Source organism: Salvelinus sp. IW2-2015, linkage group LG8 (assembly GCF_002910315.2).
Source record: "Salvelinus sp. IW2-2015 linkage group LG8, ASM291031v2, whole genome shotgun sequence".
Classification (NCBI taxonomy): domain Eukaryota; kingdom Metazoa; phylum Chordata; class Actinopteri; order Salmoniformes; family Salmonidae; genus Salvelinus; species Salvelinus sp. IW2-2015.
In genome coordinates this window covers 5,213,782-5,227,083 of record NC_036848.1, presented here as the reverse complement: position 1 = coordinate 5,227,083, position 13,302 = coordinate 5,213,782, and the positions used below count along the sequence as shown (strand labels likewise).

General features: G+C 41.7%; 2 protein-coding genes across 3 annotated transcripts; both read right to left on the bottom strand.

Moving 5' to 3' along the window:
• Positions 1-2,146: 2,146 nt before the first annotated feature.
• On the bottom strand, positions 2,147-6,567 carry rnf103 (ring finger protein 103). The gene is made up of 4 exons (XM_023992228.2): positions 5,831-6,567; positions 5,347-5,495; positions 4,886-5,001; positions 2,147-4,305 (listed from the first exon to the last, which is right to left on the bottom strand). The coding sequence occupies exons 1-4, from the start codon at positions 6,054-6,056 to the stop codon at positions 2,784-2,786; spliced, it is 2,013 nt and encodes a 670-aa protein (XP_023847996.1). The 5' UTR covers positions 6,057-6,567; the 3' UTR covers positions 2,147-2,783.
• A 1,194-nt stretch (positions 6,568-7,761) lies between these two features.
• abhd18 (abhydrolase domain containing 18) lies at positions 7,762-12,967 on the bottom strand. 2 transcript variants are annotated; one of them, XM_023992227.2, is made up of 13 exons: positions 12,877-12,967; positions 11,332-11,440; positions 11,135-11,219; positions 10,815-10,915; positions 10,230-10,305; positions 9,984-10,068; positions 9,850-9,877; positions 9,610-9,748; positions 9,411-9,500; positions 9,166-9,267; positions 8,630-8,981; positions 8,353-8,515; positions 7,762-8,259 (listed from the first exon to the last, which is right to left on the bottom strand). In XM_023992227.2, the coding sequence occupies exons 2-13, from the start codon at positions 11,421-11,423 to the stop codon at positions 8,205-8,207; spliced, it is 1,368 nt and encodes a 455-aa protein (XP_023847995.1). In that variant the 5' UTR covers positions 11,424-11,440; positions 12,877-12,967; the 3' UTR covers positions 7,762-8,204. The 2 variants fall into 2 exon arrangements, with proteins under 2 accessions (XP_023847995.1, XP_070300804.1); XM_070444703.1 differs by lacking the exons at positions 11,135-11,219; positions 12,877-12,967 and having other exon boundaries at positions 11,332-11,432.
• Positions 12,968-13,302: the final 335 nt, after the last annotated feature.

Genomic DNA, 13,302 nt, shown 5'->3' with positions numbered 1-13,302 from the left:
CAGATTTCTTGAACGCACTGAAGTCGGAATTTAAGAGATTTCCGAGTTCCCAGTCTTTTTGAACGCGACATTCCTCTGCCAAAGATAATTTGTTGCAATGTCACTAGTTTTGTTTTTCAGGTGTGATAGGGATGTTTTTATTTATATTAAACTTTATTTAACTACGTGACTTGCGAATTCTTATTATTTTACAATAATAGCCTACCCCGGCCAAACCCCAACCGCGTTGGGTCAATGGTGCTCCGCCCTATGGGACTTCCGATCACGATCGAACCAGGGTCTGTCGTGACACCTCTAGCGCTGCGATGTAGTGCCTTAGACCGCTGCACCACTCGGGAGCCCGAAATGTTGATAGCTTCTGCAACACCATAGATTTATGTGGGGAAGGGCTCATTATGAACGCGTCATACATTGTTTATATGCATTTGCAATAAATCAAATCAATTAAAAAATGTGAAATATTTGTTCCAATGGTAACCAAAAATATGATGCATAAATATTGATGTGGTTCTTCCTTCAAGGCAGCTGTCAATGATCACGTTAGGCTGCGTTCCATTTGATTTTTTTTATGTCGGTTTGATCGCGGGGGAGACACTAGTAATGTCTGCAGTTTTCGGTTTGTTTCAAGCGTATTAGTCTATAAATAAATATCTTATCCAAAATGCGTCATCTCTCCCATATCTTATTCGACTAGTAGTTGTTCTGAAGTGTATTGTTTGACCACATTTTACTCCCTCCTATAGGTTTAATATAACACACATACATTAATTGTTCATTTCGGTTGCCTATCCTGACGTGAAGTTTGTTCTATAGAAAGTATTTGACTAGTGATAAAATTAAGGAAATTAGAAGGGGGGAGGGAGATTTCGGCAYGSKKYWWWWRMMSCRTGCCGAAATCTCCCTCCCCCCTTCTAATTTCCTTAATTTTATCACTAGTCAAATACTTTCTATAGAACAAACTTCACGTCAGGATAGGCAACCGAAATGAATCAATGTGTGTTATATTAAACATAGAGGGAGTAAGATGTAGGCAAGCAATAAACATTTCAGCTACTAGTCAAATAAGACATGAGAGAGATGATGAATTTTAGCAAAGAGATTTATTTATAGACTAATACATTTGAAACAAATAGCCAAACCGAAAACTGCAGACATTACTAGACATAAGGCATAAGGCATTCTTAGGGAGATTTTCGGCACAACACCGGCAGCTTTGGGGAAAAACGACTTAGTTGTAGCTGTTGTTCACACGCGCATCTGCCCACTCATTAATCTCTCATGTACAGAATTTTACTGCAGCGTAACGTGTTTAGCCACTCATAGTTTTTTGAATGTTTTATTTAACTAGGCAAGTCAGTTAACAAATTCTTATTTACAATGACAGCATACACCGGCCAAACCCTAACCAGGACGACGCTGGGCCAATTGTGCGCCGCCCTATGGGACTCCCGATCACGGCCGGGTTGTGATACAGCCCGGGATCGAACCAGGGTATGTAGTGACGCCTCTAGCACTGTAATGCAGTGCCTTAGACCGCTGCAACACTCGTGTCAAACCTGATCTCACCTGCATTCAATAATCAAGGACATGCATTTCCATTGTTTGAGCGGTCATTCAACTATCTTGTCAATATAATAGATAATCTTCAGTTATTTTGTCATGGTTAGTGCTGTCCGGTATCCTAAGGACATCCCTACCGTAAAACCTAACCATTTTACTTCAATGGGGCGACGTCAGAGTTGGACGTCCGTTTACCAAGGAACATTTTGTCATAGGCTGAGCCGAAATGGCAAATGTGTGGTCTTAACAAATGTTTGCAGGGAGATAACTGTAGTTACTTAGAAACCTGTACAACCGGTACCTGGTTTCTGGGTTCAGGAATGGGAAATCCAGCAAATACCAACCGACAAGAAATTCCAGATGAACATTTTTAGTTTATTTTAATGAGTAACATGTTACATGTCAACACTTCCAATTCTCTTTTCAAACTCGAACACAGATGACAAGAACAAGTGAATAGACTTGTTGGGATCCCCTACCTACATGATGTTAATCCGTTAAAAAACACAGACAAGAGGCATTGACATGCTCCAACAATACATGAAAACTGAGTCAGCAGAGCTGCATAGCACATCGCTTCAAGGGTCATTCCATTATGAACAAAAAACGTTTTCGTGCTGCAGGGTAAGAGAATGCACTGATACAATTAACCTTAAAAACCAAATCACATGCCTGAAATATAACTTTCTAAATACATCTGGGAATGATTGGCTTCAAGGCCCATATATAGAATTCTTAGGTAGTAGAGCAACTCCACATCAGATTGATCCTGATCATGAATAAAGTAGACCATGTTGATAGACAAGATTGTGCAAAGAGAGGACAAAATGTATCCTACTTGGTTTCCTATACGTTTCCTTGTTCATAACAGTTCCGAAACTTTTGTTTCTCCAAATGACTTTTTGGGGTGGGGCAAAACATCAAGATAGGGCATTAAGGTCTCTTCATGACATAGTTTAAATGCATTTTTGATCATCTACTATCTGAACAAAAGCCAGATTTAATATATTATTTAAGCTATTATTTTTGAGTGAGACTAGTAGTATTAGAAATACATTTCCCCTCGCAATGGATATACCCTATTGTGTGTAGGTTTGGTTTACACTACCAAAATGTTTAATGAAAACCAACTACAAGGATCCAAGGACTGACGATGGACACATCAAGTATTTCTATAAGTTAAGTGCAGGACAGGAGACAGGTTGGCAGACAGAAACATTCTGCTATTCCTGCTGCTCCAGTAGGTCCAGACCAGATGATCTAACTGGCTTCCTCTTGTAGGATGGCCCCCTGCACACCGGGCAACAGTGCTGTCCACCTGCCAGCCAGACCACAATGCACTGCTGGTGGAACACGTGGGCACAGGGCAGTCCCATGACGATGCAATCAGTCTCAAAGTTCTCCAGACACACAACACACTCTGTGCAGTGTATCATGTCACTGGGCCATTGGGACCAATCTGCTTGTTGCTCTTGTGCTTCCCTTTTCATGCATGGTACATCCCCTCCATTTTCAGAATGACACCATGAATCAGCGGCACAATCTCTCTCTTTACCACAGCCATGTTCTTCATGCTCACTGTTTAAGCCTTGGGTCTGTCCTCCTGTAGTGTTTTGTATGTTGCTGTCCAGATCTCTGCCGCTATTCTCTTCAGAGTTTGGCCCACAGACATGTGTGCACTTGAACCTCCAGGTGGGCAGGTTGTTGATGTAGTCAATGGGGATAAGCGGGTGAAGCCAGAGATCGGGAAAGGCCAACCTCTCCAGAAGGAAATTGGGGTCATCGTCCCAGTCAGACTCGTTGGGGAAGTTATGAAAGGAGGTTATGGGATGGACCAAGTAGCTGGTGTACCAATCCCAGAGGCTGGACAGCCACTCCAAGTTATTGGGGTTCTCTTCTTCATTGTTGCATCTCCTCTTCTTCTCAAAGTAGTCGATGAGAAGCCCATGTGCTAGGTAGGTGCTGAGGAACAGGGCGGGGTGGGAGGAGTAGAAGGTCCAGTCGGTCCTCACCCAGGAGGCGATGGTGGTGGTGTCTGCGTAACGCAACAGCTTGAGGCTGTAGTCGTAGAAGCCCTCCAGATATGGCAACTGTAGGAACCCCAGGATAGGCAGCCAGGAGATGATGAGCAAGGAGTTGTAGGTCCCCAGCGTACTGATGAGAACAACGAAGCGCTTGATGGTGGCGCCCTGTGTTATGAACAGGTCCAACCAGGCCATGAGGTTGACCATCACTAGACTCAACACAAACAGGTCATTGACCTCTGGCTGAACCGAACGGAGGAAAGTGTCCATGGCCTGTAGGGAGATGAACTCTCCAATGCTGTTCCCATATCTGTAGATGCCCTCCGGCATTTTCAGGATGTACGATGGCAACTGTTGCACACCTATCTCTTCCAAGGAGGTTATATTGTCCCAGCTCTGCACATCTACAAAGATGAACTCAATCCGACCTGTGAACTTGACACTGAGTGCTGAAAAAAAGGCTGGAGGTTGTGCCAGCTTGGCAAATAGGAACATCTTTACTGGGTGCTTCTCACTGGGGTGCCACTCTTCAACAAGCTGCTGAGACATGCGGATGGTTTTTATACGGGACGCTACGTGTGCCGTCATCCACTTGAAGATGTGCTCTGTCTCAATGCGTCTGCCATTGTACTCTTTCAGCATAACCTTTCCTTTTGAAGCATAAGTCTGAGGCACAGACATTATAAGTGTGGATTTCATCCAACCCCGTTTACGACAATACCTGCAAGAGATAACAGGATCATCATCTAGGCTACTAATATGCAAATACTGATGTGGCTTATACCAGAATGCAACTTGAAGAATTACCATACACCTTATGGAACAGTGGGGACTGTGAAGCAACACAAACATAGGCACAGACATGCATACACACACGTACACATTGATTTTGTGTTGTAGATATGTGGTGTGGAGTAGGGGCCTGAGGGCACACACCTAGTGTGTTGTGAAATCTGTTATGAATATATTGCAATGTTTTTAAAATTGTATAACTGCCTTAATTTCTCCAGTCCCCAGGAAGAGTAAGCAGCTAATGGGGATCCATTTTTTATTTATTTTATTTTACTAGTCAAGTCAGTTAAGAACAAATTGTTATTTTCAATGACGGCCTAGGAATAGTGGGTTAACTGCCTTGTTCAGGGGCAGAACAACAGATGTTTTATCTTGTCAGCTCAGGGATTCGATCTTGCAACCTTTTGGTTACTAGTCCAACGCTCTAACCACTAGGCTACCTAAATACAAATAACATGCACTTAAATCTAATTAAGTATTGTGCAGTTCCAAGTATGCATCCAACTTACCTTGAGTCACTGGAGCAGTTAAAAGTACCAGTGCGAATTCCAAACTGAGAAACCTTTTGGACCATTTTACCCCAGTTGGCTTTGCTCAAAAGAGCATCTCGATCTTGGGCAATTACCTACAGAAAGAAATAAAGGATGATATGTTAACATCGGTGTTTAATGTAGGAATTGTATAATTTATTTCACTGCTTGATGTTTTGTGTTAATGTATCTTCATCCTCAATATGTGAAAAGTAGCAGACATTGAGGAACAAAGTACAGTGTTAAGAGTCAATACCACAATTACTTATTTTAGTCTGAAAATTTCAACAACATTTTAAACATTCAAAAATGTTCCTTCTGGAAGAGCTCCTACATTTTCTGTTAATAATTTTAGCTATGTGAGGTAATATATAAGATGCTGTATTACTTTTGGAAGAGGTCTAAAGGGGGCATGCAATAAAGCAATCATATCCACCTACCTGGACCAACCAAATGCCATCTTTGGTGTCCTCCACCAGCTCATAAAAGTGCATCTCCCCACTGAAGGTAGTGCTGGACTCAGACTGGGACTCAGCTTGCTCCTTTTCATTCTTGATGGCAGAGTACAACTCTCCTTGCATCAGGTCACCTAGAAAAATCACAGTTGTGAGGAGTACTGTTGCAGATCATGATACCCGAGGAGTACTAGCAGATCATGATATTGAGTACTAGCAGATCATGATACGTGAGTACTAACATATCATGATACGTAAGGAGTACTAGTGAATCATGAAACCTTTGAGTGAGACAACTTTGACCCACTTTCTAGCAGCTTTCAGAATGGCAAGTGCACTGATACTGTCATAGACAGTTTTTCCACCACCAATATTGATTTATTTGTACGGAATTTAAAACAAGCCAGAGTAGATCAGATCACTGTATTTGCAAGTGTTTTGTTAACATTGGTTTGTCATGAAGCTTTACCTGACTTTTCGACTAGTTCTCTGACATCCCTCTTCTCTGCAAGCCCAGAGTATCCCAGTCCTCGACATTCTAGAATGGTCTTTAATTTATTGAAACTCAGGGTTACAGGATCAACCAACTGGGTGGCAAAAAGACCAGTTTCATACCAGACAACTGCTTCAAAAAATCTGGCCAAAACGAATAACACCAAAAAATACAGTAGGAGAAAAAATAGTTTTAACCACATCTTACACTGTAAGAGGGTTACTGTAGTTATCGATGTAAATAGCAGGGTCAGAACCCGTATCTTTTCATTGGTATCTCCAGGTTTTGTTTAGCCTACTCGATGTAGCAGTTGTCACTCACTGCAACTTATGCTACAGTAAACAGTTAGCTAGGACAACTTCAAGGCTTATCTCGTTAGCTAGATGTATCAGGGTACAGACGCTCAAAACAAGGCCGATTTTAGGCAAATACACTACCCGATGCCCTTAGGGTAAACTATTCGTTCTCAGTGTCCACCATTTTCACAAATAGTTTCGGAAGCTAGTTACATGCATCTTGAACGCTAGCAAACGAGACGTAAGAATGTCCTTAGCTAGCCAGGTATTTTCGGCCCTGACAGCACAGCAAAATAATCAAGAGAAAAGCAATGTCACCGGAAGGATAAATAAAGTCCCCCACTCGTTAGCTCATTTCGCAAAACCATCTGATAGATTTTGATGCAGTCTGGTGATCGCTGTAGTCCTGATAATCGTCGTCTTTACGGCCAGATCAGCTGGTGTACATAACAAAGTGACGCTGTCACTATACACGTCATAACAGTTTCCGGTTCCACCCCCACGTGCCGATTATATAACAATATCCTTGGTTCTAACTTAAAGTCCCTGTCGATAATTACAAAGGCCATGGTGTCCTATTGTACCATTCCGAAAGACTATGAATGACAGGAAAGTAGAAGATTTTAATATTTTGATGCTGTGGAACAAAAATAGTGTTGCTGTAAATTATAGGGTTGTACTCTAATTGCTACATGACTATCGGCTACAGATTGTGCCTGGCCCCAGAACCACTACACCAGATTCCATCTGGCCCTATTCTGTTGCCATTAGATTCTGTATGTGGTCCTATTGTGAAGTCATCACATCAGAAATTCTACCCCCAGAAATGGTCTGTCCCTGCTGTGATGTCATCTGATTCCTTCTGGCCCAAATGTCAGAGTTCTGTATGGCTCTTGATACTGTTCAATACAATATCAGAACCATCATTACAGAACTGTACAGATTCCATTCGTTTTGCTCATCTGGCCCAAACGGGATGGTTTTTATCTGTTCACTTCGCCTTGGTATACATTCAACGTCATACACCCAATGGTGTCACAAAATATGTATATGGCGCAAACAAAACTTTCATATTATTCTTAAGAAGGTCAACTGTGTTCATTGTTCACATAATGTTCATTGTGTACTGCACATGAATGAGCATGTAAACACTTGAGTTGCATTCCTGATTTGAGTAATGTTACTTAGATTTTGGCAAATGAAATGTTTTTGTAGATGTAACACACCTGAATGAAAAACAGACAGGAATTGATAGAGATTGACCTTTTTATTTCAGAGTTTAAAAACAGAAGGTCCACTGGAGTAGTAAAACATTGTTTAGGAACATTTGTGATAATTATAAAACATTTGGTTTATGAGGGAGTAGACCATTTACTATTAAATTATACTATTAACTCTGTGTTTACTCCAATACTGGAGCGCGACTGTCCTGTAGGTTAACTCCAACCCTAATCTAGCACACCTGATTCTAATAATTAGCTGGTCGATATGCTGAATAAGGTTAGTTACAACTGGGGTTGGAGCAAAAACCCACAGAAGGGTAGCTCTCCAGGAACAGTGTTGGAGAGCCTGCTCTGACACAATATCCCCCATCTAAACTTTTGTAAGAAGTAGCAGGTGTATAACATGTTATACAGGGCAGGATCAGAAATATTGAGAATAATTCAATGTGGGGCAGGACAGGTTTGGGGGAAAGATATGAACATGTTAAGATAAAGTGAGGCGCATCTTGATCAAAGCCTTTAGTCCTAGAATAACGGGTGAAGGCATCAACATGACTAAAGATGGGTTGAGAAGCACAAAGTGTGGAATTGGCAAATGTGGGATCATGTGTGCGCTTTAGAAGACATCTATACCCATATAAACAATAGATTCCATTTTTTTACATAATTGTCATTTCAGTAGCACCACATTGTAAGTGTATGGATAACATGTTACAAATGTATCCTTCATGATTTGTTTGACATTCTCAAATTGTACTGCATACTTTGAAATTATTTACAAATTAGAAAATGGCATCCTTTTCCTGTGAGGATGAGTTTCTGTTTTAGTGGCTAGGTATTGGAATACTTTTCAAGGTATCGGTCGTAGGCATCATAGATGGCTTGCCTGTAAGACAAACATACCAAATAAGTATTTCAGAATATTACAGAAAGACAACAATGGGCATCTGTCTGTGAAATTGTGGAACCATTTACTCACCGAAAAAGTCCCTGTTTGAAGAGGTAGGCGCTGACGTGGCCACCGTTGAGATACCGCACCTCACAGCCTGGCCAGATCTCTTGTAGACTGCGCACACCGGTGCGTGGAATATAAGCATCTTCCTTTGCCTGTATCACAATGATCAGACTGGGATCCAACGGCACTGGAAAACCAAGATAGCCAGGTTTGAGTGTTACTCAATTGAGCTAAACAAGTTATACTGCACAGCTGCAGCATTTTTTGGGTCCCAGCTCTATAAGAATCTGTCAAGTCTCACCTGAGAAGTTAGCGATGTGTGTGCACTCATCCATGACACCCTTCATAAAGTCCAGAGACTCAATGTGGAGGGACTGGCGCTGCCACCCGCTGCCACTGCCCTTGTTGATGTTGGTGTGCTGCATGTTCACAGAGGAAAGAATCTGGTCCAGCCCATGATCGTGTTCCCGTCCAATCAGTTGGTCCTGTCCATTAGCTTCTTCCCCGGCCCGGGAGTGCAGGGCAGAGGTGCGCAGCCCCATGCGGTCCCTCTCGGGGGCATGCAGACCCAAGATGTCCGTGGAGAGATCCAGACCAGAAAGCGTGTCAAGTGAGCTCTTTAGAAACTCCTGACCCATCTTGAAGGAATCAACCTGAAATTAAAGGTTGTCTTGTCAATTATGAACCAATTGACTGCACTAATAATGTACCAATTATTAAATAATGAACCAATCTGTAAAGCCATTTATAACAACTGCTGTAAAATTGACATCTCAAGCTATAAAACAGATGGTACGATATGTAGACCTAACATTATGTTATGGAATTAAGGTTTACCCCACAGTACTCCAACAGTCTGATGATCTCCTGTTCGTACACAGAGTGCATTGCATACTGCTTCTCCAGTTCCCTCCAGTTCACAGCTTTGCTCAAAACACCCTGTAAAACACAAAATATGTATTTCAGAGCACAGCACTTAACAAATTTGGGCAGTTTACTGATTTGCTTTTAGTTTTTTTTTTTTTATAAATTAAAGACTGAGAAATGGGCTTTGTAAATGAGATGGATAAAGGAATACTTACTGTGGTAAAAACATTGGAAGCTGTGGTCCAGGAGAGACAGGGAATCAGCGGTATGGGCTTTGGCCAGTTGGTTACAGCTAAGGATGCCATCTGTGAGAAGATGAGAGCTTCCATTGATTGTTCTATCTCCTTTAGGAATTAACTTAAACTGATGTCTACTTTTGGTAATAGAATGAATGATTGTGCGGCGTGTACTTACATGCCCTCCCATTGAGATACCAGTCATGCCGAGGGGCCAGTAGTCCTCCCTCTCTAGCCAGTGTAGCAGCACTGCAGACTCCAGGATGAGTGCTGCTCCCATCACAAAGAGGTCAGACACATTCCTCAGGCTGGAACGACTAGACAAACACCAAGCACAAATCATAACGACATTGCCATGACACTCAAATAATGGTAGAGGTTTTGGAGAAAAAATGACAAGGTTATGGGGATGACTTACACTTGTTCTTTTGGTTTCCGGTATCCATGTACAAGTCGTAGTTAAGGAATTGGAATAAGAATATTTAAAAACAGTTTACAATGTAAATAGTATATTAATACTTATTTGACTATTTTTCTAATTAAAAAGGATATAATAAGGGTTTTCCAGGAGAAGTGAAGCCATTCCTGCCTCCTTTATCATGGGTCTGGCCATGAGGGTCCGCCTCTTCCAGAAGAACTGAAAATAAAGCTATTTTCTATGAGTGGTTGTACATCAAAGAAGGTTGATACCTGGTTTGTGCAGTTGATCAGGGTAAGCTATTAAATTTGATTGACAAATGTAACTACCCTGTTAGTGCAAAGAATATTATGAAGAGTGTAGTAGCTAATGTAACTTACATGATCTCCAGTCCCAGCCAAGTGAATACATACTGGCTTGTGGTTTTTCCACTTCTTTGGAACTATAAACTGGAACCTTAAAACACAAAAAAAACAGGCCTTGTGATTAGTGTCTGCTTTGATACCAAAGACAAAAAATGGGACCCAATGCCTCTCTGCTTGGCCGTTAACATTAAGGAGAAGGATTTGGGGTGAGGCCCTGCGATAGCATCCTGTTCGGAGGGAGAAACTACCCTATGGGCTGTTCTGGCTCAGACAAGGCTTCATACTTTACTTAAATCTGAGATCCGCATAAGGTGAAACAGCACCACTGGGCAACTTTTTGTTGTTGTATTATTATATATTTTACAGAATTTTATTTTTTACAGGTCAGGAGGAGGATCTAGCATCATGGGGGGAAAAAATAAAATCATAGTAGAATACTGTTTTTCTGTCAGTATCACTGCTACCGATACCAGCTTTGACAACAAAAACTGCATAAAATAAACTCAGAGGTAAGATCAAATAGGAGACATGGTCTATTATTACTATATGGCAATCTGCAAAAGTTGACTAATCATTTAGTGACAGTATTATTTCCATTACCTGGCTTTGATGGACTCTGATGGCAAGATACCAGGAACAATGTGTTCCAGGGGAGATATGAAATACCCATTGTGTATTTTGCAGTCAGACTGGTCTTCTACCTAAGACAACAGCAAAAATATATATACAACTGCATGATGTTTCACCATAAAACAGGTTGAGTCAATGGCAATGTGCATATTATTCAAATGTGAAACGGCTCACTAGGATACAGACCAATGAAGAAAATTGGAAAGGCACTAAGCTTTCAGACCAAAATGCATTTGTTAAGACTTTAGGCTGAACAAAAACTCTATCAGATTGAAGTGAGGGAGGGGTACCTTGTCAATAAACACAGGATAGTCCTTAGGTACCAGTTCCTTACACTTCTCTCTATTGCCAATGATTTTCCTTAACTTAAATATTCTGTGGAAATATGAAAAGGTGGTTAAATATACACTGCCACAAAAATAAGAATTAGGTGAAAATGTACCTAGTGATTGCCATGCCATATGACAGTGGGGATATTTTAGGCTACCTTTTCAGATCATCAGGCTTTCCCCAACCTTGGATGAAAAGCTTGGTGAGAAGAAGCTTTCTGTAAAGAACATCCAGCCGGCTCACACCCATTGACAATGATCTCTCATCTGAATGAGAAGCCAGAAAATAAGTCCATTAGATTTCACTTAATGTCTACCAGAAACATTTATCCCTGAAAACCAGAAACACAGGCTCTCTCGAACCCCATGGAGTTCACACAACAGGTGACAACAGGCGCGTTTAAGAGTGTCTGAGATCCTTCGTACGTGTAAATTCAGATTGCCATCCTAGCGTCGCCTTCATGTTGGTGCTAACAAGCAGCCTAGATAGTGCTAGGAATCAATAGTCAATCCAGTAGGGGCTGGAAACTATAGTGAGCTTCGAATGGTCAATAGCAACGGGATGTCCCGAAATGCAAGACAAAAGTTCAGATACCCCCAACTTGGGTCCAGCCCTGTTCACGCTCCTTTGGCCATACTTGCAGCGCCCAACGTCCCCCGGCCCACTTAATTGAAAATGAATGGGGCTCCGTTATTTCATAACCTCCAACGTTTTAGACCTGGGGTGGGCAAACTTTTTGGCCTGAGGGCCACATATGGATTTAGACATTCAATGGAGGGCCGCATTTTTGGGGGGACCAATTGTTCGTTAAAAATACATTTGCGGGGGTGGCGCAGCAGTCTAAGGCACTGCATCGCAGTGCTTGAGGCATCACTACAGACCCGGGTTCGATCCCAGGCTGTGTTTCAGAGGATGCACGGCTCTCGAACTTCGCCTCTCTAGAGTCGGTACAGGAGTTGCAGCGATGGACAAGACTAACTACCAATTGGAAACCACGAAATTGTGGGTAATTTTTTAAAATAATTTTGTCGTCCGGCTGGCCGTACTTTGCCCCCCTTGTTTTAGACGAACGTCTGGGAGTGAGCTTTGCGACAGCTGTACACAAATGTTTTTTTTTCCAACAAGGCTCAGACCAACATGGTAGTGTTGGCATTGTTTATACATTTAAGCTTTATAATGTCGAAATAAACATAGCTCCAACTCCCATGTCAAAATCAGTCCCAGAAAATAAAATGTGTATAGTAGCCTCAAATGTAACATATATCCACTCTATAAATTAATCGCGCCAAAGTTGGTTCCTGTTCCAGTCATGTCTTTGGTCACGTTCGCGTAGTCAAACAAAAACACCCTAATGATTGGTTGACAATAGAGTCTCCAACAATGCAGGCGACGGCTGCAGGATGAAGTTGGTAAAGAGCATTTAGAGACACTTGCAGTCTAAACTTCATGACCTTAGATCACATGATTTGTCAAGTTCATGCAGCCGCAAGTCGGACAATGATTAAATAATACAACACACGTTGTAAGGCTATGACCAACGATGGTCACTGACTTGACAAAAGTGATCCACTCCAACACGCCCAACGTTAGCTATCGTGAATTAACAGGTTTTACCATTAAATTAATTGTTGTTTGCCGACGTAACGCCTAAGGTAATCACGAGAGACAACAAAAAATAGGCATTAGAAAGAGGATATTATACCTCAAATTGAAACGGAGTGTGGTGGCCTTTCGCTGATAACTCAGTCTTGGAATTGCATGGTTATCGTAGAGGGCGAATTCCACTACCGCTGGGCTCCCCACGTCCCAGCGTGCCATGCGAATTGTGAAACGGATGTAGCTATTTCTTTTTCTGTGGTGTTTGTAAAAGTCACTTGGAGATTGCTGCCACCTTTTGACAAGTAATAGTGACAAAAAATACATGTATACGCTACTCATACAGAGTTTACTGGTGCAAAATAAACTTTTCTTAACTGTTGGATAATAAAACAAAATGTGTATTTTGATGTCCAAAAATGTTATGGTGTGACCAATGATATAAATATAATTGGGTGTGATTTGACATATTGGATACATTGAGGAGTGGCATGAACTCTTGTTGATTGTCCAGCAGGTGGCGGTAGTACTC